The sequence below is a fragment of the Danaus plexippus genome, chromosome 6 (assembly GCF_018135715.1).
Source record: "Danaus plexippus chromosome 6, MEX_DaPlex, whole genome shotgun sequence".
Lineage (NCBI taxonomy): Eukaryota > Metazoa > Arthropoda > Insecta > Lepidoptera > Nymphalidae > Danaus > Danaus plexippus.
This window is the reverse complement of record NC_083540.1, coordinates 4496532-4521423: the sequence shown is the minus strand read 5'-3', so window position 1 is coordinate 4521423 and position 24892 is coordinate 4496532. Positions and strand designations below refer to the sequence as shown.

Sequence of the window (24892 nt, the reverse complement as noted above, 5' to 3'; positions counted from 1 at the left end):
ATTCTCGTAGATAAATCACGTTTCAAATTAAATTTCAGTCGAAGCTGTTCTTGAATGAAAACAAAATATTTGATTTTTCTATCTGCTTTTGCCATCTGCGTCTATTGAAGTGACATAGAGTGGTACCGAAGAGGAGTATCTGAAAATGATGCTCGAGACGGTCAGCTTGTGATATTTTCAATCTATATTTTTCCTGTAAATACAAATTAAGTTGTCTAGGTTCAAGAAGTAATTTGGTGTGAGAGTTGACCTCATATTAAACACCAATATAATCCAATACTTCTAATATGTAAGATTTTTGCTACTACACATTTAGTTAAAATTTTATTTCAAAGAATTGTTCATAATCAGCTGGAAGCTGTGTCGTTTTATCCGCCTTGTTATGACTTATTAATATCGGTAGTTTGGATGCATACAAACGATCTGTATTGACAATATAATGATTTTTCAATGCATTCTACAAAGATTTACATACGAACAGTGAGAAAATAAAATAATTAAAAGAATTTTTCAGTAATAAAAAAGTTAAACGGCGTTATTAAGGTTACGTTCTATTTTTTATATTTAAAAAAGGTTTAATGAAATCAAATGTTCTTAAAATTAATCACATGACCCAGAAGTCAGCACAAAAGCTTTGCTTATGTTACAAGGTTGTGCTTAGCTTAAAGTCGTAATTAGAACTTTGGGATTACATTTTATTAATACATTTCCCTAGTTTAATACCCTATACGTTATGGTATATAAGATATCTTAGATTATCTCGTGTTCTTTTGTAACGTTTACGTTTGGTTACTTAATTGTACATTTTGCCGACGTATAGATTACTTTATAGCAACCATGATCACGGGCAGACGAGAAGGTAGTGTCTCCGAAGACATGGTTTCATTTAAAATCATTCTATTCTCTGAAAATTTAAGGTTATAGATAAATTTTCTTAGACAATTGATGTAAAATAACGAAGCACATTGAATACGTTTTTATTTTGCTTTCTGAAGTTAAATGAAATTAAATTCCTAAAACGGTAAAACCTAAGTTTCCTTAACACGTTGTGTGAGTACCTATTTAAAAACCACGTTCCATCACATATCAATTTTTTTTCGTAAAGCGAAAAGTTATGACGGTCTCAATTTTCTTTAATTATCTTCATACAATGACAGTAAAGAACTTGTTTTTATTAGATGCTTAATCGTTTTATTTTCGGGATTTGATTTAATGAAGTGATTTTTAAAGCACCTTAAAATCGCAGATGAAAACAATGTAGCTATAAATTTGACTTCTAGGTTCAGTTTAAAGGCGGGAATGTCGAGAGTGGCTTCGAGAACGAATGCGTGGGCTTGCTATGAGCTAGCGAGACTTACTGTCATTCAATTGAAAGCAACTGAAAGCAATTATTGTAAATTACTTTGAAATACAGAAAATCAATGTCTCCTAGCCATAGGATTTCATTGCTTTAGTTAAGGACGTAACTTTGACGTGACTATTTATTTATTATTTATATAAGCATGCGATAATACAGTAACCGATTTTAGAGCGTAACTTAGAATTATTTACATTCTAATATCAAGGGCTTCATTAGGTCCAAATATGCCTAAAAATAAAAACTTAAGCTTTGTTATATTAAATTTTGGCCATATCTCATACCTCTATACAGTTGTCGATCTTATAAATATAGATTACAATTTTTAACACATAGTATATGAAAATTATTTTATATTTTTTTATACTATGTGATTAATCGAATTAACAGAATTATTTTTATTATAATCAAATATAGTACGATATGGTTATCTCGTTAATATAGGGTTTTCCATTAAGGGCGCTTGATCTTTGAAATGCAAAAAAAAAATACATGTAGGAAAGATATTTGCGAAATTTTTTTTTTATTTGGAAGGTCTATCGACCCCATTATGTATGGAATATGACATCATTCAAATGACCACCACGGCTTCGGTTGGTGGCGCGCACACGAAAGGTCCAATTTTCGATGACTCTGGCGCACAAATCGGGCTGTATTTGATCGATGGCGTGGCGTATGTTGACTTTGAGGGCATCGGTGGTTTGCGGCTTGTTGGCATAGACCTGCGACTTAAGAAAACCCCACAAGAAAAAGTCCAGCGGGGTCAAATCGCACGATCTCGGTGGCCAGTTCACGTCGCCTCCGCGCGAGATGACCATGTCCAGAAATTGCTCGTGCAGAACTTCCATCGTAGCGTGTGCTGTGTGGCACGTAGCGCCGTCCTGTTGAAACCACATGTTGTCCAGATCCATATTCTCGATTTCAGGCCAAAAGAAGTTGGTTATCATCGACCGGTATCGCTCACCATTGACGGTGACGGCCACACCATTATCGTTTTCGAAAAAATACGGACCAATCACGCCTCCGGCCCAAAATCGGCACCAAACAGTCACTTTCTGCGGGTGCATTGCCACTTGGTGAACCTCGTGTGGATTGGTCTCGTCCCAAATACGGCAATTTTGCTTGTTGACATAGCCATTCATCCAAAAATGCGCCTCGTCGCTGAAGATGATTTTTTTGCCAAAATCGGCGTCAACTTCCAACTGCTCTAATGCCCAGTCAGCGAACACACGGCGCTGTCTATGGTCATTAACCTTGAGCTCTTGGGTCAGCTGGATCTTGTACGGGTGCAGGCTCAAGTCACAACGCAAAATTCGCCAAGTTGTCGTCTGCGAAAGGCCGAGTTCCTGTGCGCGACGCGGAATTGACTGCCGCGGGTTTTCGAGGACACTGTCGCGCACAGCGGCGATATTCTCGGCAGATCTCGCGTTACGTTGACGCACGGGAACCGGCTGATTGTTAACTGACCCGGTTGACTCGAATTTGTCCACCAATCGACGGATAGTCGACTCGGCAGGACGATCATCGCGACCGTAAAACGGGCGAAGTGCGCGGAACGTTGCTCGAACTGAAGACCCATTTTCATAAAACAATTTTATGATTTGCACGTGCTGCTCGACACTGTAACCTGCCATGGTGGTTTGGGAGGACGGAATGAATATAACACACTGCATTTGACAGGTGTCACTCAAACAACATGGCCGCAATCAGCTGTCAAAGTTCAAGCGTCCCTATTGGAAAACCCCATATTTTAGAGTAATATAGTTCTTACAATTTTGTTTTTTATTAGTTTTTGTGTTTATTCTTATCATGTATAAGGATAAGGATATGTAATGGTTGTTATTAAATATTTATCGATTTTGACAATTGACAGACTGAAAAAAAAAGACTTAAAAGTAAGATCTGCAACAAAGAGCCAGTTATAGACAAATAAATTAAAACAGAGGGTTGCTTATACGCTCTTTCCCGACAGAGCGTCGTCCTCGATTCTGATGACACTTCAGAGATTCCGCCGTGACCTCAACCGTCGGCTGTTGATGGTTCAACTTTTACCGTTGTGTGAGACGGTCTGGCGACACCATCTGACGCTGTTACAGTCTCGACATCATCTAAAGTTTTATCTGAAAAGAACATATTATTTAGAAAGGAATATGATTAACTGTGATCAGCCTCTCATTATCTTCCCATTCACTTAATTCAGACTTTCACACTCAAACATCGACTCATAGTCATCACATATAAACCATTCTTCTAATAATAATAGAGACGTCTCTTTTTTCTTTTTATTCAAACCCAAACTATGCGTTATGTTTCAACGCTCAGCGTCCCTTCTTGACTGGGGTGTGGCTGGGCAGACTGCAATCAATACTGCATCTGAAATATGACCCGACGAACAGGTCTGATCCAACGAATAGGTCTTACCCAACGAACAGGCTGAAGACTGATCATTATTGACAGGTTTATGTGGCAACGTATTGCTCAAGTCTCAATGTGGTGACGAACACCAGGCGACGTTTCGCCTGAGTGATGAGTATGTGCGACTCATTTTACTCATAAGTGCGACAAACGCAATGGCGACTTTTCGCCGGAGTGATGAGTAAGTGTGCCTTACTTCACTCAAAAATGCGATGAACGCAAAGGCGACGTTTCGCCACTTATTTTCGAAAAAGGCAGCTCAATTCTTTGGGCAACACTCGCCCCGCCACGGCACCACATATTGCGCCGCTGCCTGCGTCATCTTGCCATGACCACCACTCAGAAGTCGGAGAACATAACGGCCACCTGGTAGCATCTTGACCACCTTGTATAGGCCACACACGCCGGGATCGAGCTTTCCAGTGACCTGAGAAAACTTGATAACAAAAACACAATATTTGGTATTAAACTGACGTGGTGGGCGTCGTGATCTGCGAAATGGCTCACGTTGCTTAGCGCGGTTCGACTCGAGTGATAGTGATGAGCACGGCTCTCGCGATGATGTTAGATGTCCTTCGCAAAACAAAAGTAGACATAGGTCGAGCAGTGTGTCGTCGCGGGGTCTTTCTCGAAGTAAAACACGTATTAGGCCGCGCTCTCGTTCTATTACCGCGAAGCATCATGCGTACAAGGCTCGATCGCCTGTCACAAGAACGGCGAGTCCTCTTCCGTCCGGGGCGTTAAGAGTGAACGGTTCTTCAATCTCTAAGGCATCTACTCTCGCACATGCTTTAATGCAAGCTATTAAAACTATACAACCTATGAGATCTCAGCCCTATTACATTTCTCATTTCGATCCATCCGTAAATAACATCGAAGTATGGCGTGAGGAAGTGGATCGCGCCAGAGACGCCAAAGGGTGGAGTGATCAAGAATGCTTCTCGCGGGTCGGTAGCTGTTTAAAGGGGGACACCAAAGTTTGGCTAAGCGAGTGGATTACCAATGACTTAAAATAAAGGACTTCTTCCGCATACATGTAAGTGAAAATAATTCACACTTGTGTTTTATAATTTTATTATTTTAAAGTTATTTAAATGATGATTCATATACCAGTTCTGATTTTAGGTTCGGAAGAATAATTAACTTAGAAAGAAACAAATTTTAACGAAAACTATATATTTAACAATTCTTACAAATTAATGAATTAACTAAAGTAAAAGATTTCTCAATACAAAATGGTGATTGATATCTCACAGAATGTTATAGAAACTATGAAATGTCTCACGTTGCTGAAATTACAGAACTCCAACTGTTCAAGAGGAATGCCATGACTTGATACAAGACTACAGATCTTTTGATTTATTTAAGAATCTCTTTTAGAATAATTAATTAGAGGCCAGTGAGTACTTTAACAAATCAAAAAGGAGGGCTGCTTATAATATATATATACCTTTTCTTTTTTTCTTCTAAGTAATTTTTCAGTCACCCAAATTTTAAGTTTTCCTTCTTCCTATTTCTTTTATCTCTCAAATTTTCTCTTTCTAAATCTCAAAAATAAGACGTTTTGCAGCATTGCCTAAAATCTATTAAAGCTCTTACACAAGGTTGCTGTATAATCAAATTTGTAGTTATTATTTATTTATTAGAACGTTGATATTTTTTTATTCTTCATTATTTCGGTGATTAATTTTAGATTGCCAGGTACGCATTCTAACCAAAAAATTGAACAATTAACTGCGACATGGTTATAAGTTACTATAAATATTTTGTAAGGAACATGCCTTGACACACATAGAAAAGTAATAAGTCAACTTGCCCAATTAAAACAATAAAAAGTTCATTAAAAAAATGTCAAACAATAGTAACGCTTTCAGCAATATGATAGAACCAGTTACTGCCAAGTAACGTTAAGATGATCATACTTTCACTCGTGACCGGAACGATCAAGGAAGTCGAAAGATACTACCTGTTCAGAACAAATATCTTAATCTTAATGTTGGGTTTGTAAGTACCTAAGTCAATTTCGCCTCCATTGTGCCAGCATTACCGTTATATAAACATTGCGCCTGGGATTCTTTTTTTTTAATTAAATGAAATTTAGTTATTATCAAATAAAGTACACGAAATAATGACCTTCAATTTTTAACATAAAGCATTTGTTATTTTAATAACAGTCACCCGTTGAAGACATGAAGACTACCTAGTATGAAATATCATATTAGGTACTGATGTTTTGGTAACTCAAAAAAAGTTTCAAGCTGTTATTGAAAGCAAACATCTTCGCAACACAATTCTTTATAATTGTTATTTATTCTTATTGTCCTGCTATTTTTGTCCACATAAAACTTATAAACCTTCTGTACATATTCATATGTAAAGTAATTAAATAAAACACACTTTGTAACACTATCATGAATTATCGGAATTTTTAATAAATTATATATGTATTCCATTCATCTTAAATTTCTTACCGTACTTATTATCAAGAAACGAATATTCAAGCATTTTTATTGTCTCCAAAATGGTATTATATTATTAGTATTAGTTATACTATAAAGCTTTCTATAATAAATAATGTTCGTTTGTAGAACCTTCAATATTATTTCTATTTTTAGTCTTGAGGTTTATTTCTGATCATCGTTCAATCAACCAAAAAGGTGGGTTAAGATCTCTATAGAAAGCTATGTCTATATGCCTTGTGAATCCCATTTTTATAGCAACAATAATTAAATTTATGTTTTATTTTTAATTAAAATGTAAAGATGAGATGAAAAAGTTATTGAGCTTAAATGAAAAAGATGGTAACTTACTCTCATTCTCACTTGTATGGCCGGTATCCTAATGACAATGATTATGCCTCACAATTTTTATCAATAAATAATTTCTAATTAACTGGAATCTTATCTCAAATGCTTTTCATTCTTGGTGTTTAAAGTATTCCATTATTTAGTACATATTTAAAATATAGGTAAAGAAATTGCATATATATTTACAAAAGTCATAAAACAAGTATGTTTTAGTCAAGCAGATAACGACCGCACAATGTTACAAAACATTTTTATTATTTTGTTTCTATCCTACATTGATGGGATTAGGACTTTCGATGAAAGTGAGTTTGAAATGAATTGAGTAGAATAAGAGGTAAACTTTTATTTACAAATATCTTTCTGCAGGTTTGGACTATCGTGATTTCAAGTTAAATTATGTGTCGCCAATAAAACGCGCGAATACTTTAATGTCTACACTATTCAAGGTGGGTACGTTTTGCAAGAACTATTTATAAATTTATTTATAATATAAGGAATTAGCATAAAAAAATTAACACAAAAATGTTATCTTTCAGGGATCCAGCTTTTTCTTTTCTATCCCTTAGGAATTGTATCTAGCGTTTTATTATCTCAAATAGAACAAACGTTTTTTGATTATATTTTTTTTGTCTCCAATATCAATCTTTGGTATTCCTAAGGTATAGTTTTCATGCTAACGAAATACTAATGAAATTATGATAAATGCTTATTTTTATAGGATTTAGGGCAAAAAGAAAAAGTCCGTATAGATCTGTATTATGAAGTCTTTTATTCCGGTTGCATATACTTTAACAATAATGAGTTTGGCCCTCTGGTGGAAAGTATGGGCGACTATCTTGATATACATACCTATCCTTATGGTTTTGCTCGGGTAATATAAAAGCTATTTTACGTAATTATAAAAATATATATATTTTTCGTCACAATATAACAACCTTATTGTAATGTTAATCAGACAATAGAGGAAAAAGGAAACATTTTCTTCCAATGTAACCATGGACCCCTTGAGTGCTATGGTAATAAACTCCACGTCTGTGCACTTGATAATTTGGAGCACTCCAAGGCAATTCTGTTTAATATTTGTCTGATGAACAGCACTGAGAGTCTAGGGTCGGATGACAAAACAGCTGATGAGGTAGATATACATTAAAAATTAAAAAAAGCTTGATAATTTTTTATGGGGCATATAAAGCCGTTCTCTCGAGTCCCGTGTTTTTTTGGCTCATTCAGCCCTGAGTTTTTGTCGATACTTAAGGGAAGGCTCTCATTACTTCAACTTGTTATGTCTTAAAATAATTTAAATCCGTTAACTGAGTCATAAATTATCATAGAGACTTCCAAACCTTGTTCGTTTTACTTAAATTCTTATAACACAAAAAATTAAACATTTATTTAATATTTTTAGTGCGGGAAAAACATGAACGTTGATTCAAAACCAATAAAACTTTGCGCTAAAGGTAATAGGGGTTCAGAACTTATGAAGTATTATGGAGAAGAAACTAAGAAAGCGAAAATTGAATATGTGTCATTTGCTTTAATAAATGGCGAGAAGTATGACTATCGCGACGATTTTAAGAGATCAGTTTGTAGACCCTTCAAAAATCTTCCGCCGCCTTGTGAAGAACCTTGAGGTAGTTCTACATACAGAAACACCAATGAAAACGTATATTCAGTACATCATTTAATAAGAATTTTGGAAATACAAGATTTAAAAATTTTTGTCGGTTGTTTTTGTCTATCCACCCAGCACATTAATTATCTAGTTTTATAAGTTTGAATGTTGTTATGTTCTAATAATTATTCAACAACATCATTCCGCGTAATTTGGAGCTAAGGAAAACAATTACACATATTGTTAATCATCTCTGTAACAAAGTATTTTCATTTTGAAAGTTTTTTTTATATACAAACATGGTATTATTTATCAACTCAAAACATGAAGAAATACTTTTTTCTCTTTAATTTATAAAAATAAGACAAGAGTTTGAGTAGTATTTATTAAAGCAATGGACGTCCAAAATGAAAGTTAAGAAAATACTTTAATAACTTCCTAATAGAAAAATGTTCGTAGAGTCAGCAACAATAATTACGGATTAGTTAATAACTATTCCCAGGTTGTGGACATTTTTCTTCTCAGGAAATTATTATTATATGAAAGTTTATCTTTAAAGGGATTAAAAACATTATTTTTTTTATCTACATGCTACTTTTGGGATAATGACTTGAACTGTATGGGTTAAGCAAGCTGCTAGTACATTTATTTTCCGATTTCTGTAGACAACAGCTGTGTAATGTCATTACATTTTAGTATAATATTTTTTGTCTAGCTCTAGATGAAAACTGTAATGAAAATTTTAACAATGGATATTTAAACAATAGACGTTTCAGATCTATCATATCATTATAATATCTTCATGAATTGATTGCCTTCTAACTACATTAATCAACTCCATTCGTTTTAAATTGCTTATTGTCCTATATGCATTGATAATCTGAACAAAAAGGCCAACATTATTCCTCGACGACTAAACCTATTTCCTTATAATAATTAGTTTTATATATTGAATAATATTTTTCTTAATTGTTAATTTTTGTTATAGTAGTTGGTTAATGAGACTTTATTGTGCAAAAAATTTATGAAAAAATTCATTAAAAAATCCGACCCTTAATAAGCTATACTTTATAGTTTATTCATATAAAAAAATTGGAGTGTCTCATGTCTGTTTGTAATATTATAAAAATCGTTAGTTAATACATGCATCTGAATATACATACGGTACATAAACTAATATAGCACTTTTTGGTATTTTCGTCTTACTGTCTGTCTGTCTGTCTGGTTGTTCCGGCTAATCTCTGAAATGGTGTTTTCCTATTTTGACGGGACTTTTATTGACAGTTAGCTGAATTAATTAGGAGTAATAATATCTTAGGCTACTTTTTATCCCGATCCAGAAATTAAGCGTTATCGCTAGTGGGAATCAGAAAGCAGGAGGCGGCTAACATATGTTTTATTGTTTTTTTTACGCAGACGGAGTCGTGTCGGGTAACAGCTAGTATGTAATATAAAAAGTATGTGTGTAGAATATGGAAAGAGAAGTTAGATTTACTAAGGTATTTTAAATTTTTGGCCGGGAAGCTCTCAGTATATAACCTACCCACTAGAGTCCAAAACGTTACTATAATGCTTTTTCAATTGCTGTAACGTCCGGCGTCCCTATATGACTGGATGTGGTCCCCATTCTATTTTTGAAATTCGACAAGCGATATCCAATGGTCTATGATCTAAAGCTATAAAGTTCTTTTTCGCCATGGCCTCAAATGAGGTGACAGTAGACTCTTTTGCTTCTACAGGTATCACATTTGATACGGAAGTATTTTACAAGAAACGCCAGTGGCAGTATTCGGCTACTGTATTTTTAGTACCACCAGCATTATAGTAGCATACCCCCTATCAGGTCACTCAATTCACCAATTTCTTCCACAAAACTTGACGAAGCAAGGAGAAAGTTATAAAACACTGATTAAGAATTTGCTAATAAAACCTTATAGACAAGCCTCTATCCTGAGATGAAGATCAAATGTGTAGAATGATCACTAGAAGCAAAAAATAATATATTTGTTTATTAAATTAATTATATTTGTTTATTAAATTTTGTATTCATTTTGTGTACTACACTTAAGGTTTATTATTGGACATCGATCAGTCAACCAAAAGCTTGAAGCAAAAGATCTCTATATAAATGTTTATGCACACCGATTTCCACTTCGTTGGCTACAATAATAATAATTAAGCTTTTTTCAATTGAAAATGTAGAGATTGGATGAAAAAGTTTTTGAGATTTAATGAAATGGTGAAAAAATAAACATTATATAGCCTTTCTTAAAAAAAAATAAAAATTGTTCTTGCCATTCATTCTAATTGGTATGGTTGGTATTCTAATGGCGATAGTTATGTTTGGATTTTTTTTCAAAAAAATATTTCTAATTAACTGGAATCTTATCTCAAATGCTTTTAATTCTTGGTGTTTAAAGTATTCCATAGTTTAGTACATATTTATAAAATATTTACAATAATTGCATATATATTTACAAAAGTCATAAAACAAGTATGCTTTAGTCAAGCAGATAACGACCGCACAATGTTACAAAACATTTTTATTATTTTGTTACTATCCTACATTGATGGGATTAGGACTTTCGATGAAAGTGAGTTTGAAATGAATTGAGTAGAATGTGAGGTAAACTTTTATTTAGAAATATCTTTCTGCAGGTTTGGACTATCGTGATTTCAAGTTAAATTATGTGTCGCCAATAAAACGCGCGAATACTTTAATGTCTACACTATTCAAGGTGGGTACGTTTTGCAAGAACTATTTATAAATTTATTTATGATATAAGGAATTAGCATAAAAAAATTAACACAAAAATGTTATCTTTCAGGGATCCAGCTTTTTCTTTTCTATCCCTTAGGAATTGTATCTAGCGTTTTATTATCTCAAATAGAACAAACGTTTTTTGATTATATTTTTTTTGTCTCGAATATCAATCTTTGGTATTCCTAAGGTATAGTTTTCATGCTAACGAAATACTAATGAAATTATGATAAATGCTTATTTTTATAGGATTTAGGGAAAAAAGAAAAAGTCCGTATAGATCTGTATTATGAAGTCTTTTATTCCGGTTGCATATACTTTAACAAAAATGAGTTTGGCCCTCTGGTGGAAAGTATGGGCGACTATCTTGATATACATACCTATCCTTATGGTTTTGCTCGGGTAATATAAAAGCTATTTTACGTAATTATAAAAATATATATATTTTTTGTCACAATATAACAACCTTATTGTAATGTTAATCAGACAATAGAGGAAAAAGGAAACATTTTCTTCAAATGTCATCATGGACCCCTTGAGTGCTATGGTAATAAACTCCACGCCTGTGCACTCGATAATTTGGAGCACTCCAAGGCAATTCTGTTTAATATTTGTCTGATGAACAGCACTGAGAGTCTAGGGTCGGATGACAAAACAGCTGATGAGGTAGATATACATTAAAAATTAAAAAAAGCTTGATAATTTTTTATGGGGCATATAAAGCCGTTCTCTCGAGTCCCGTGTTTTTTTGGCTCATTCAGCCCTGAGTTTTTGTCGATACTTAAGGGAAGGCTCTCATTACTTCAACTTGTTATGTCTTAAAATAATTTAAATCCGTTAACTGAGTCATAAATTATCATAGAGACTTCCAAACCTTGTTCGTTTTACTTAAATTCTTATAACACAAAAAATTAAACATTTATTTAATATTTTTAGTGCGGGAAAAACATGAACGTTGATTCAAAACCAATAAAACTTTGCGCTAAAGGTAATAGGGGTTCAGAACTTATGAAGTATTATGGAGAAGAAACTAAGAAAGCGAAAATTGAATATGTGTCATTTGCTTTAATAAATGGCGAGAAGTATGACTTTGACGACGATTTTAAGAGATCAGTTTGTAGACCCTTCAAAAATCTTCCGCCGCCTTGTGAAGAACCTTGAGGTAGTTCTACATACAGAAACACCAATGAAAACGTATATTCAGTACATCATTTAATAAGAATTTTGGAAATACAAGATTTAAAAATTTTTGTCGGTTGTTTTTGTCTATCCACCCAGCACATTAATTATCTAGTTTTATAAGTTTGAATGTTGTTATGTTCTAATAATTATTCAACAACATCATTCCGCGTAATTTGGAGCTAAGGAAAACAATTACACATATTGTTAATCATCTCTGTAACAAAGTATTTTCATTTTGAAAGTTTTTTTTATATACAAACATGGTATTATTTATCAACTCAAAACATGAAGAAATACTTTTTTCTCTTTAATTTATAAAAATAAGACAAGAGTTTGAGTAGTATTTATTAAAGCAATGGACGTCCAAAATGAAAGTTAAGAAAATACTTTAATAACTTCCTAATAGAATAGAACTAATAGAAAAATGTTCGTAGAGTCAGCAACAATAATTACGGATTAGTTAATAACTATTCCAAGGTTGTGGACATTTTTCTTCTCAGGAAATTATTATTATATGAAAGTTTATCTTTAAAGGGGTTAAAAACAGTATTTTTTTTATCTACATGCTACTTTTGGGATAATGACTTGAACTGTATGGGTTAAGCAAGCTGCTAGTACATTTATTTTCCGATTTCTGTAGACAACAGCTGTGTAATGTCATTACATTTTAGTATAATATTTTTTGTCTAGCTCTAGATGAAAACTGAAATGAAAATTTTAACAATGGATATTTAAACAATAGACGTTTCAGATCTATCATATCATTATAATATCTTCATGAATTGATTGCCTTCTAACTACATTAATCAACTCCATTCGTTTTAAATTGCTTATTGTCCTATATGCATTGATAATCTGAACAAAAAGGCCAACATTATTCCTCGACGACTAAACCTATTTCCTTATAATAATTAGTTTTATATATTGAATAATATTTTTCTTAATTGTTAATTTTTGTTATAGTAGTTGGTTAATGAGACTTTATTGTGCAAAAAATTTATGAAAAAATTCATTAAAAAATCCGACCCTTAATAAGCTATACTTTATAGTTTATTCATATAAAAAAATTGGAGTGTCTCATGTCTGTTTGTAATATTATAAAAATCGTTAGTTAATACATGCATCTGAATATACATACGGTACATAAACTAATATAGCACTTTTTGGTATTTTCGTCTTACTGTCTGTCTGTCTGTCTGGTTGTTCCGGCTAATCTCTGAAATGGTGTTTTCCTATTTTGACGGGACTTTTATTGACAGTTAGCTGAATTAATTAGGAGTAATAATATCTTAGGCTACTTTTTATCCCGATCCAGAAATTAAGCGTTATCGCTAGTGGGAATCAGAAAGCAGGAGGCGGCTAACATATGTTTTATTGTTTTTTTTACGCAGACGGAGTCGTGTCGGGTAACAGCTAGTATGTAATATAAAAAGTATGTGTGTAGAATATGGAAAGAGAAGTTAGATTTACTAAGGTATTTTAAATTTTTGGCCGGGAAGCTCTCAGTATATAACCTACCCACTAGAGTCCAAAACGTTACTATAATGCTTTTTCAATTGCTGTAACGTCCGGCGTCCCTATATGACTGGATGTGGTCCCCATTCTATTTTTGAAATTCGACAAGCGATATCCAATGGTCTATGATCTAAAGCTATAAAGTTCTTTTTCGCCATGGCCTCAAATGAGGTGACAGTAGACTCTTTTGCTTCTACAGGTATCACATTTGATACGGAAGTATTTTACAAGAAACGCCAGTGGCAGTATTCGGCTACTGTATTTTTAGTACCACCAGCATTATAGTAGCATACCCCCTATCAGGTCACTCAATTCACCAATTTCTTCCACAAAACTTGACGAAGCAAGGAGAAAGTTATAAAACACTGATTAAGAATTTGCTAATAAAACCTTATAGACAAGCCTCTATCCTGAGATGAAGATCAAATGTGTAGAATGATCACTAGAAGCAAAAAATAATATATTTGTTTATTAAATTAATTATATTTGTTTATTAAATTTTGTATTCATTTTGTGTACTACACTTAAGGTTTATTATTGGACATCGATCAGTCAACCAAAAGCTTGAAGCAAAAGATCTCTATATAAATGTTTATGCACACCGATTTCCACTTCGTTGGCTACAATAATAATAATTAAGCTTTTTTCAATTGAAAATGTAGAGATTGGATGAAAAAGTTTTTGAGATTTAATGAAATGGTGAAAAAATAAACATTATATAGCCTTTCTTAAAAAAAAATAAAAATTGTTCTTGCCATTCATTCTAATTGGTATGGTTGGTATTCTAATGGCGATAGTTATGTTTGGATTTTTTTTCAAAAAAATATTTCTAATTAACTGGAATCTTATCTCAAATGCTTTTAATTCTTGGTGTTTAAAGTATTCCATAGTTTAGTACATATTTATAAAATATTTACAATAATTGCATATATATTTACAAAAGTCATAAAACAAGTATGCTTTAGTCAAGCAGATAACGACCGCACAATGTTACAAAACATTTTTATTATTTTGTTACTATCCTACATTGATGGGATTAGGACTTTCGATGAAAGTGAGTTTGAAATGAATTGAGTAGAATGTGAGGTAAACTTTTATTTAGAAATATCTTTCTGCAGGTTTGGACTATCGTGATTTCAAGTTAAATTATGTGTCGCCAATAAAACGCGCGAATACTTTAATGTCTACACTATTCAAGGTGGGTACGTTTTGCAAGAACTATTTATAAATTTATTTATAATATAAGGAATTAGCATAAAAAAATTAACACAAAAATGTTATCTTTCAGGGATCCAGCTTTTTCTTTTCTATCCCTTAGGAATTGTATCTAGCGTTTTATTATCTCAAATAGAACAAACGTTTTTTGATTATATTTTTTTTGTCTCGAATATCAATCTTTGGTATTCCTAAGGTATAGTTTTCATGCTAACGAAATACTAATGAAATTATGATAAATGCTTATTTTTATAGGATTTAGGGAAAAAAGAAAAAGTACATATAGATCTGTATTATGAAGTCTTTTGTCCCTATTGTATAAACTTTGACAAAAATCAGTTTGGTCCCCTCGTAGAGAGTATGGGTGATTACCTTGATGTACATACATATCCTTATGGCAACGCTAAGGTAAGATAAAAGCTATTTTACATAAGTACAAAAATATATATTTTTTTGTCACAATATTACCACTATATTGTAATTTAAATCAGACAATAGAGGAAAAAGGAAACATTTCCTTCCTATGTCAACACGGACCCCCTGAGTGCTATGGTAACAAACTCCACGCCTGTGCACTCGATAATTTGGAGCACTCCAAGGCACTTCTTTTTAATATTTGTCTGATGAACAGCACCGAGGGTGGAGGTTCTGATGACAAAACAGCTGATGAGGTAGATATACATATCAATTTAAAAAAAGCTTAATATTTTTTATGGGGTTAAGCCGTTCTCTGGAGATTCGTGTTTTAGCACTCACTCAGTCCTTTCCATTGAGTTTTTGTTGATATTTAAGGGATGACTCTCATTACTTTAACTCTTATCCAATTACCGATTGTTTATTACTTAAAAAAATTAAAATCTGTTAACTGAGTCATAAATTATCATAGCGCCTTCTTAACCTTCTTCGTTTTACTTAAATTCTTATTACACAAAAAAAATTAAACATTTATTTAATATTTTTATATTTAATATTTTTAGTGCGGGAACAACATGAACGTTGATTCAAAACCAATAAAACTTTGTGCTAAAGGTAATAGGGGTACAGAACTTTTAAAGTATTATGGAGAGGAAAGTAAGAAAGCGAATTTTCATCATGTGCCATATGTTCTCATAAACGGCAAGAAGTTTAATAATAGTGACTATTTTAAGAAAACAGTTTGCGAAGCCTTCAAAAATTCACCGCCGCCATGTCAAAGTGACTAAGATAGTTCTGTATAAAGAATCATCAATCAAAAATTATATTAACAGCATTATTATTTTATATTTAATTGGATGTCATTTGCAAACTGTAATAATTATTTTTAGAAATAAACATTTTGTTAATAATTTGGAGAATTTATTTATACATATTTATTATTCTACCTAGCACTGCATACCTAACTTATCTGGTTTTATTAGTATGAATGTTGTTCTATTTAAATTATTATTCGTTAACCTCATTTCTCGTTACTTGGCGTTTGGAGTTGCTAAGACAAACATTTTAACATATTGCTTATCAAGTCTCTATCAAAGTATTCTCATTTTGAATGTCGTTTTTATATATGTACGTACACATTGTGTTTTTTTTTTATTTCGACTGGTTAGTGCTTGACTGTCATTCCGACCGTTGAAAGGTGAAGATAAAGCCGTAGGTGGTGAACCCACTATCTCAGTATCTTATCTAATCAAAGAATCTCACAAATCGTTTAACTCTTTATGAAACAAAAAGACTTGTATACAGTAGTTTTAGTATTTTGTATAATACAGAAGTTGTAGGATTATTCCTTATAGCGTTGGATATCCAAACTGATTTGTTTAATGCTTACATGCCTTCCTAATAAAAAATTATGGTAGGGTTAGCCTCACCAATTACGAAGCAATCAACGTTTTCTCAGTAAATTATTATTATTTGAAATATTATCTATAAACGGAACAAGAACAATATTATTTTTAATCTACATGCTTCTCTTTAAGATAATAAGTTGAACTGTATAGTTCAAGCTACTTGTACAGTTGTTTTCCGACTTCTGTAGACAACGGCTGTGTAATGTCATTGTATTTTACTATAATCCTTTTGGTCTGTACTCTCGATGAGAGCTGGACTGAGAACATTAACAGTGGGTACATAAACAATACATAAATGAATGTTAGTGAAATTTATATTAAAAATTTATTTCCTAGGTATCGAGACAAACGATTTAAATGAAAGAGATTTCGCTATGAGATTGTTGAGCAATGACTACTATTTAACACAATTCAAGGTATTTATGATTTAAATTATATAACATTTACTTATACACTTTAATAACTTGATTTTGAGACAATATTATATTAGATCATGATTTATCGATCCAATTAAATGAAAGCGCGTGTAAAGACATAGTAATGGTACCATGAAGGTTTTTATTTCAGATATTTATATCTTCCTTTTTAACTCGCTTTTATTAGCTTCACCTGTATGTTTGTATGTTTGTATGTTTGTAACCGACTCCTTTGAGCTCGATTTTGCCATACTTTGACCGATCAGATTAAATTGAAACTTTGCACACCTGTCAAAGACCGATGACAATGCAATAATTCGATTAAAAAATCCGATTATCCCAATTAGATTCGCCAGGATTAATTAATTCCTTTCCGCATCCTTTACATGCGAGTAAGAGAGATAGAGCTAGTGTGCGAACTACGCATGCGTAGTTAATAACTACACATTAATGTCTGGCCCGGTTCATGTTCTTAAAAATAATAGTTTAAAAAACTAAAAAAATCACGCTTTTATGGAAAACCCAACGAAAAAATTCAACTAAAAAATGAAAAATAAATAATAGTTTAAAAAAACTAAAAAAACACGCTTTTATAAAAAATCCAACTAAAAAACAGAAAATAAAATTTAATAAATTTAGATTAAGAATAGTGTAAATAAAAAATAAATGTACATTATTGTAAAAAAGCGTGGGGTGCATTTACAGTGCTTTTTTATGATATTATCAAAGTAAGGATCATTCTACTCATCTGTCAATTAAATGTTTATAACTATTGACACTATGCACCCCACGCTTTTTTACAATAATGTACATTTATTTTTTATTTACACTATTCTTAATCTAAATTTATTAAATTTTATTTTCTGTTTTTTAGTTGGATTTTTTATAAAAGCGTGTTTTTTTAGTTTTTTTAAACTATTATTTATTTATTTGATTCCTAAAAGGTTATAATAAGAACAAATAAAGAAAATATTCATAGCATAATTGTATGTCTAATTTTATTGTTTATTTAAGACATTTTCTTAATCTTTTGTCTTTAAATTTATTGCAGTTCATTCCAATCTACTCAGAAAAGGTAGATATAAAAATATATTACGAATGTCTTTGCCCTGATTGTATAAAATTTGACGTAGAGCAATTCAGTCCAGTCCTGGAAACTATGAATCAGTATTTAGAGATACACACTTACCCTTATGGAAACGCCAAGGTGAGTGCTGAGTCGTAATAATTTGGCTGAATCGTTTTAAATTATCATTAAAAATATAGCAACAGCAATATTTTTATAAAAAAAAACTTGTAAATTACTTTTAGCTTGTAAAAATATTTCACTTAAATATAAGTCATATTTGCGTGCATTGTAATATCATAGAAATAGTTTGTCACTTAGTATTGCAAGATAAATAAGTTGCATACAAAGACGATAGCATCCCTTTTCAAAATTGTGAAGGATGTTATGCTTATGTCCCTCCAATGAGAAATTTTGTCATGGTTGGAGCCTCACCTCTGGGAGAGTGTCACCGTTGCGGAGGCCGCGTCCAGTCAGCTAAGATAAACTCTCTCAAAATAAGATTATTATTTAAGGATTTAACTATCGACGTCATGGAAAATAGAACTATTTTACATGACGTCCTAAACTCGGGCAATATTTCAAATAATTAAAACGCGAAATAACATCCGAAATTCATACTTAGATATCATTAAAATAGATTCTTATTATCGAACACAAAAAATTACAACATCAGCCAAAAAGGAGTTTATTGAACCTATGGAATGGTGGGTGGCAGTTTTAATATTTTTGTCAAAATTTAAATAACATAAAAAGCAATGTTCCAACTATTCGTTCCTGAGGACAACACCACTACTGAGGACAACACCACCACTTTGTATCCAGAGGGTGTCCTACTAAGTATTTTTCCGATATTTAGCCTTGGGCATACGGGTACGCGACCCCGGATCCTCGAGCCACCACTTTCATACCTCTATCCTCAGTCCATGAAGGTGGTGTCCTGTACCTCCCCTCATTCCCCTTCCTAACCTCTTTCCCCCATTCTCTATCTTTTCCTTTGCTGGTTTTACCCGTAAAACGGGGTTTTGGAGGTCAGACGGCAGTCGCTCCGTTAAAACCACTCCCGCCACTCTTATGGTTGCAAAAGTTTATGGACTGGGTACGGCTAGGGCGTCGCCGATAAACGACGCGCAGGCACATCGCCCTACACCTGCGATAAGTGGGCAAGGGCTACCGTGTCAAGTACGGGCACGGCTAAAGACGTTAGTACCCCAAAGGAAACTCCGCTTTGCAACGTGGAATATTGGCTCTCTAACCGGACGATGCAGAGAACTCGCAGATGTACTCATGAGACGTCGGGTCCAGTGTGCGTTCCTCCAGGAAACTCGCTGGAAGGGCAATAAGTCTCGGAACATCGGACAGGGTTACCGGCTGATATACACTGGGTCGCCTTCAGGTAAAGCTGGTGTAGCGGTAGTGCTATCTGAGGAGCTTCGGAATGGTCTTCTTGAAGTTGATCGTCGCTGCGACCGCCTGATGCGGGTGCGGGTACTGGTCGAGGGAGTGATTACTAACTTGATCAGTGCTTATACTCCTCAGGCTGGATGTAGCGGGTCCGAAAAAGAGTCATTCTGGGAGCAATTTGAAGAGGTTCTACGTGCTATACCAGCTGCTGAAGTAATCATTGTTGGGGGGGACTTAAATGGCCACGTAGGTAGGGCTACGGAAACGTTTGACCGTGTACACGGTGGTTTTGGTTATGGTCGCCGCAATGCAGAGGGAGAAAATATTCTCAGAACCTGTATTGCGTCTGACTTAGCCGTCGTGAACACGTTCTTCCAAAAGACTCCACAGCACCTTATCACGTATAAGAGCGGGTCCCACTCAACCCAAATAGATTATCTGCTGACCAGACGGTGTCATATCAGCAAGGTGACTAACTGCAAAGTCATTCCTGGTGAAAGCCTGACGGCCCAACATCGACTTCTTGTCATGGACTATGTCGTTACCCCGAAAAAGAAAGTGGCCGAGAAACGTAAGCCTCGCATCAGGTGGTGGTTGCTGAATGAAACGATGCAGACCAGCTTTCGGGCAGAGGTTGAGAGTCAAAATCTGTCGACTAATACCGAAACTGCTCAGGAAGTTTGGGATCGAGCCCAGTCAGCAATTATCACAGCAGGTAAACGAGTTCTAGGCCTTTCTAAGGGAGGACGGGTCATTGACAAGGAGACATGGTGGTGGGATGACGAAGTGCAGGAGGTGATTCGTGAAAAGAAGACTGCCTTTAAGAAGTGGCAGCAATCAAACTCTCCTGAAGACAGACTAGAGTACATAGCAGCGAAACGTGCCAGTAAAAGGGCTGTTGCCAGAGCCCGCAGTGATAGGTTATCACCATTATATGATACACTTGAAACTGCGGAGGGGCAGAAGCTCATTTACAAATTGGCACGAGCTCGGGATAAGGCGACGCGAGATATCGCAAAATGTCTTAGCGTCAAAGATTCCCAAGGCACGTTGCTGTGTAATCATGCCTCTGTGAAGGAGAGATGGAGATGCTACTTCAAGGAGTTGCTAAATACTCAGCACCCGTGCAGTCTTCCAACCGAAATACCTCCTAATCTTGGACTTATTGCCCCGATAACACCTGACGAAACTCGGAATTGTCTTCGACGCATGAAGAATCGGAAAGCGGTGGGACCTGACGATATTCCGATCGAAGTGTGGAAATCATTGGGCTCTCTTGGTGTGCTCATACTGACGGACCTTTTTAACCGCGTCTTGAACACTGGGACTATGCCACATCAGTGGCGTTATAGTTACATTACCCCTATATACAAAGGCAGGGGCAGTGTTCAAGATTGTGGTAGTTATAGGGGCGTTAAGATCATGAGTCACACCATGAAGCTCTTTGAGCGTATGATCGACCTCAGGCTCCGCCGAGAGTGTACTGTCTCGGAATGTCAATATGGATTTCAGCCAGGATCGGGCACCTTGGACGCCATCTTTGCCATCAGAACTCTGATGGAGGCATACAGGGAAAAAAGGAGAGCTCTGCATGTCGCATTCCTAGATCTGCAGAAGGCCTTTGACTGCGTGCCTCGTCAATGTATCTGGTGGGCATTGCGATTCAAAGGGATCCCTGAGGCCTATATTGACATCATCAGAGACATGTACCGCGATTCCGTTTCAATGGTTAGGACTGCTGTTGGCGATACAAAACCCTTTCCGATCTCAGTAGGGGTTCACCAAGGCTCGGCTCTTAGCCCCTTCTTGTTCAATATAGTGCTGGACACTGTCTCGGCTAACATCCAGGACCAGCCTCCATGGCTGATGATGTATGCCGATGACATAGCGCTCATTGATGAGAGCAGGTTGACGCTAGAGCGAAGAGTGAACCTCTGGAAGGGTACGCTTGAGAACGGTGGTCTCAAACTAAATGTGACGAAGACCGAGTACATGGCTTGCGGAAGCCCGGACTCTTGCACTATCCATATAGGTTCTGAACCAGCCGTTAAGTCGGAAAAGTTCAGGTACCTTGGATCTATTCTGCATGAGTCCGGAGGCATCGATCACGATGTCCAAGCCCGGATCAGCGCTGCTTGGGCGAAATGGCGTGAGGTCACAGGTGTGGTCTGTGATCGCAGAATACCTACCAAGCTCAAGGGAATAATATACAAGAGCATAATCCGACCGGTTCTCTTATATGGAAGCGAATGTTGGCCAACACTGTCCAGGCACACTCAGGAGCTTCACGTCACGGAGATGAAGATGCTGAGGTGGATGTGTGGCGTAACGCGAGCTGACCGTATACGTAACACATTTATCCGAGGTAGTCTTGGAGTCCGTGACGTAGCGGATAAGCTTCAAGAGAGTCGCCTGAGATGGTATGGTCACGTTGCACGCCGGCCTGAGAATTACGTCGGAAAAATTTACCTTGATATGTCGGTCCCTGGAGCAAGACCCCCAGGACGCCCAAGAAAGCGATGGCTGGACACCGTGAAACAGGATATGAGAGCCAATGGACTTACCACCGCGGATGCTAAAGATCGTGCAAAGTGGAGGAGTTTAAGCAGGAAGGCAGACCCTGGCTAATGCTGGGATAATTGCCAGGATGAAGAAGAAGAACACCACTACTTTCAAATGACAAGCCACAATACTGCACCTGAAGAATAGAACTTTAAAATCATAGTTATAAATGAACGCTTGGACGCCTGCACGATTACAAGACACCAACAGCTTTTGTACGGCTTTAGTATCCGCTTAGATAACCAATTGTTACACTGTAGTTGGTCGGAAGACCTCAATAGTTTGCGAGTTAAATTTTAACAAAGATAACTGCAATAATTGAAGAAATTAATAAAACCTTTAAATAATATAAAAAAATCTGGCGAGAAATTCTTATGTGTGTAAAATTAATAGTATAAAAAAATATTTAAGTAACTATTTATATTACAGACTATAAAAAAAAATGGGAAAATCGAATTTATATGTCAACACGGACCCGCTGAGTGCTACGGTAACAAACTGCATGTGTGTGCTATCGACAGTTTGCAACACATTACTGCATTACGGTTTAACCTTTGTTTGATGAACAGCACAGAGGGTCGTGGTTCAGATGATAAAATGGCTGACAAGGTACTCTTCGTATAAAACCCTAGTAACATTATAAATATGAAAGTTAATTTGTTTGTATGCTTATTATTCCGTGTTTAACTGAGTAGTTAAGTGATATAGTAACCAATTATTGCAAAGTTTAGAATAAATTTATATTATTAATGGTACAGAACAGGCATACCTTTTGTACCAAAATAGATCATTGTTCCCGAGCACTATCAAAAATAGCCGCTAAACGTTTGAAATAAAGTTTAGTTTAAAAGTAAATTACGAGAATATGGAGTAAATAAGAATTTCATTAGAAAAATTAATGAAAAATCTTTCACTAATTTTTGTATATAAAATATAAATTTCTTTATAGTGTGGACAATTAATGGGCTGTGATTCGGAAGCAATAAAAGCATGTGCCAGAAGCAATAGAGGTACAGAGCTATTGCTATATTATGGGGAGCAGAGTAAGATGGCGAATTTCAATTATGTTCCATACGTACTAATAAACGGTAAGGTGTATAACACTGATGGAAATAAGGACTTCAAAGATGCTGTTTGTGCTGCATTCGATAATCCACCGCCACCTTGTACAAATATTTGGTAGACAAATAAATACAAATAAAGTATATCTTATACTCTATGGAAGTTAATTACTAGTTTCACAGCCCATATTATACGATCATATTTTTTACTGTATTGTAAAATTACTTGGTAGGTGGTTAATTACTATAACTTGGTAGGAGGAGGGTGATTGGTACATGATATTAAGTTTTACCTACAGTCTACATATGTATAAGTCTGTCTGTATACCGCTGTGGCAAAATCACTTTACACAAGGGGATTATAGATGCAAGTTAAATTCGCAACTGTTGCTAACGCAAACGATCCTTGTTGAATACAGCACACGCTTCATATTGGATGCTCATTATTTACTCTCGGGAAATATTTTCTTGTAACATGTAATTTTACTAAAATAGAGACATCCTACTTGACTTTCTTTAAGAAAGAATAATTTTCTAATAGCATGTTAAATTTTCCTGAAGAATATTTATGTAGTATTATAAATTATGAGGGTAAATTAATTATGTTTAATTATAGTTGTGTAAACTGGATTTCATGCCAATGAATTACAAGTTAGTCTTTTCAATAGGAGTTTATAAAACCAATTTTTAATAATAAAACAATGACCGTGAAGATAATCAGTAAAAGGGCTGTTATTAAGATCTGTTCCACTCGTGTACCTTTCAAAATATTTGATATAACAGTGTAAGCATGTGGCTAAAGCTAATTAAAGTTCAAACTTATTGTTTCCATTATTGTTTTCAATGCTGTGCACTCGTAATAGATTTTCTAAATAAAGTAATATCATATGGCAAAGGAAATCCTATACAAACCAGGATTTTAGGGTATAACGTGTTCTGGAAATTCGGGGCGGAGACTACTTTGAGCCTGAAGTACGTGTCCTACGTGATTCTAGACAGCTCAACTGATTTGGAATATGGCTGGAGTTTGAAACCCCGAGGTGCAATAATTATATTAGAAAATGTTATGTACATTTAACTCAATTATATTTAAAAGATATTTTTTGTTTGATTGAATCCTGTAATCTCAGAAAGTAATGGTTTGATTTCAAAAATTATATAATTAGAGTTAGATAGACCATATCAAGGAAGGCTAAAGGCTATAACTATACTCGTATATACCACACGACGTTCAAAACAGTATCAATAAATAAAAAATACCTCACAGAGAAAATATTTCATAATTACAAAAATAGCGGTAAAATTTTATTCATCTTATACTGTTTAATTAGCCTACTGAGTAGATGCCTGATTACCCACTTCCCTTTGTTTTGATATGTAAACCTTTAATAATGATTATTTTTTACAAGTCCGAATGGTCTTTAATAAAGTCGAATTTCTGGGTGGATGCATTTTCAACCCTCAGGATTTTTTTTTTAATATTATTGCTACAATTGCAGGACATGGAATTTTGATATAAAAATTTCCTCCTCTTTTATATTATTTTATCAAATTTAAAAAATATTTTATTCTTTGAGATCACGTACAATAACCAAAAAAATTGTTATAAGTTATTTATTTATGATTTTTTAAAGAAGTTCTCGACATTATTAAAAAGTTGCTTATGTGCCAACCTAAATTTTCTGAAAAAAAGAAT

At 34.5% G+C, this 24892-nt stretch overlaps 5 protein-coding genes across 6 annotated transcripts; 4 read left to right on the top strand and 1 right to left on the bottom strand.

Annotated features, from left to right (window-relative positions):
• Positions 1-1801: 1801 nt before the first annotated feature.
• LOC133320881 (uncharacterized) lies at positions 1802-6660 on the bottom strand. Of its 2 annotated transcripts, none has more exons than XM_061529933.1 (2): positions 6583-6660; positions 1802-3477 (listed from the first exon to the last, which is right to left on the bottom strand). In XM_061529933.1, the coding sequence occupies exon 2, from the start codon at positions 3028-3030 to the stop codon at positions 1906-1908; it is 1125 nt and encodes a 374-aa protein (XP_061385917.1). In that variant the 5' UTR covers positions 3031-3477; positions 6583-6660; the 3' UTR covers positions 1802-1905. The 2 variants fall into 2 exon arrangements, with proteins under 2 accessions (XP_061385917.1, XP_061385918.1); XM_061529934.1 differs by having other exon boundaries at positions 1802-5738; positions 6583-6608.
• A 111-nt stretch (positions 6661-6771) lies between these two features.
• On the top strand, positions 6772-8298 carry LOC133320882 (gamma-interferon-inducible-lysosomal thiol reductase-like). The gene is made up of 5 exons (XM_061529935.1): positions 6772-6881; positions 6946-7025; positions 7298-7450; positions 7535-7714; positions 7985-8298. The coding sequence occupies exons 1-5, from the start codon at positions 6815-6817 to the stop codon at positions 8207-8209; spliced, it is 705 nt and encodes a 234-aa protein (XP_061385919.1). The 5' UTR covers positions 6772-6814; the 3' UTR covers positions 8210-8298.
• Positions 8299-10675: 2377 nt separating this feature from the next.
• On the top strand, positions 10676-12202 carry LOC116779065 (gamma-interferon-inducible-lysosomal thiol reductase-like). The gene is made up of 5 exons (XM_032673215.2): positions 10676-10785; positions 10850-10929; positions 11202-11354; positions 11439-11618; positions 11889-12202. Exons 1-5 carry the CDS (start codon positions 10719-10721, stop codon positions 12111-12113), a joined length of 705 nt encoding a protein of 234 aa, XP_032529106.2. The 5' UTR covers positions 10676-10718; the 3' UTR covers positions 12114-12202.
• Positions 12203-14575: 2373 nt separating this feature from the next.
• Positions 14576-16189, top strand: LOC133320862 (GILT-like protein 2). Its single transcript, XM_061529849.1, has 5 exons — positions 14576-14703; positions 14768-14847; positions 15120-15272; positions 15356-15535; positions 15842-16189. The coding sequence occupies exons 1-5, from the start codon at positions 14637-14639 to the stop codon at positions 16064-16066; spliced, it is 705 nt and encodes a 234-aa protein (XP_061385833.1). The 5' UTR covers positions 14576-14636; the 3' UTR covers positions 16067-16189.
• A 622-nt stretch (positions 16190-16811) lies between these two features.
• LOC116779211 (GILT-like protein 2) lies at positions 16812-24293 on the top strand. The gene is made up of 5 exons (XM_061529848.1): positions 16812-16959; positions 17024-17103; positions 18155-18310; positions 22565-22744; positions 23085-24293. Exons 1-5 carry the CDS (start codon positions 16890-16892, stop codon positions 23316-23318), a joined length of 720 nt encoding a protein of 239 aa, XP_061385832.1. The 5' UTR covers positions 16812-16889; the 3' UTR covers positions 23319-24293.
• Positions 24294-24892: the final 599 nt, after the last annotated feature.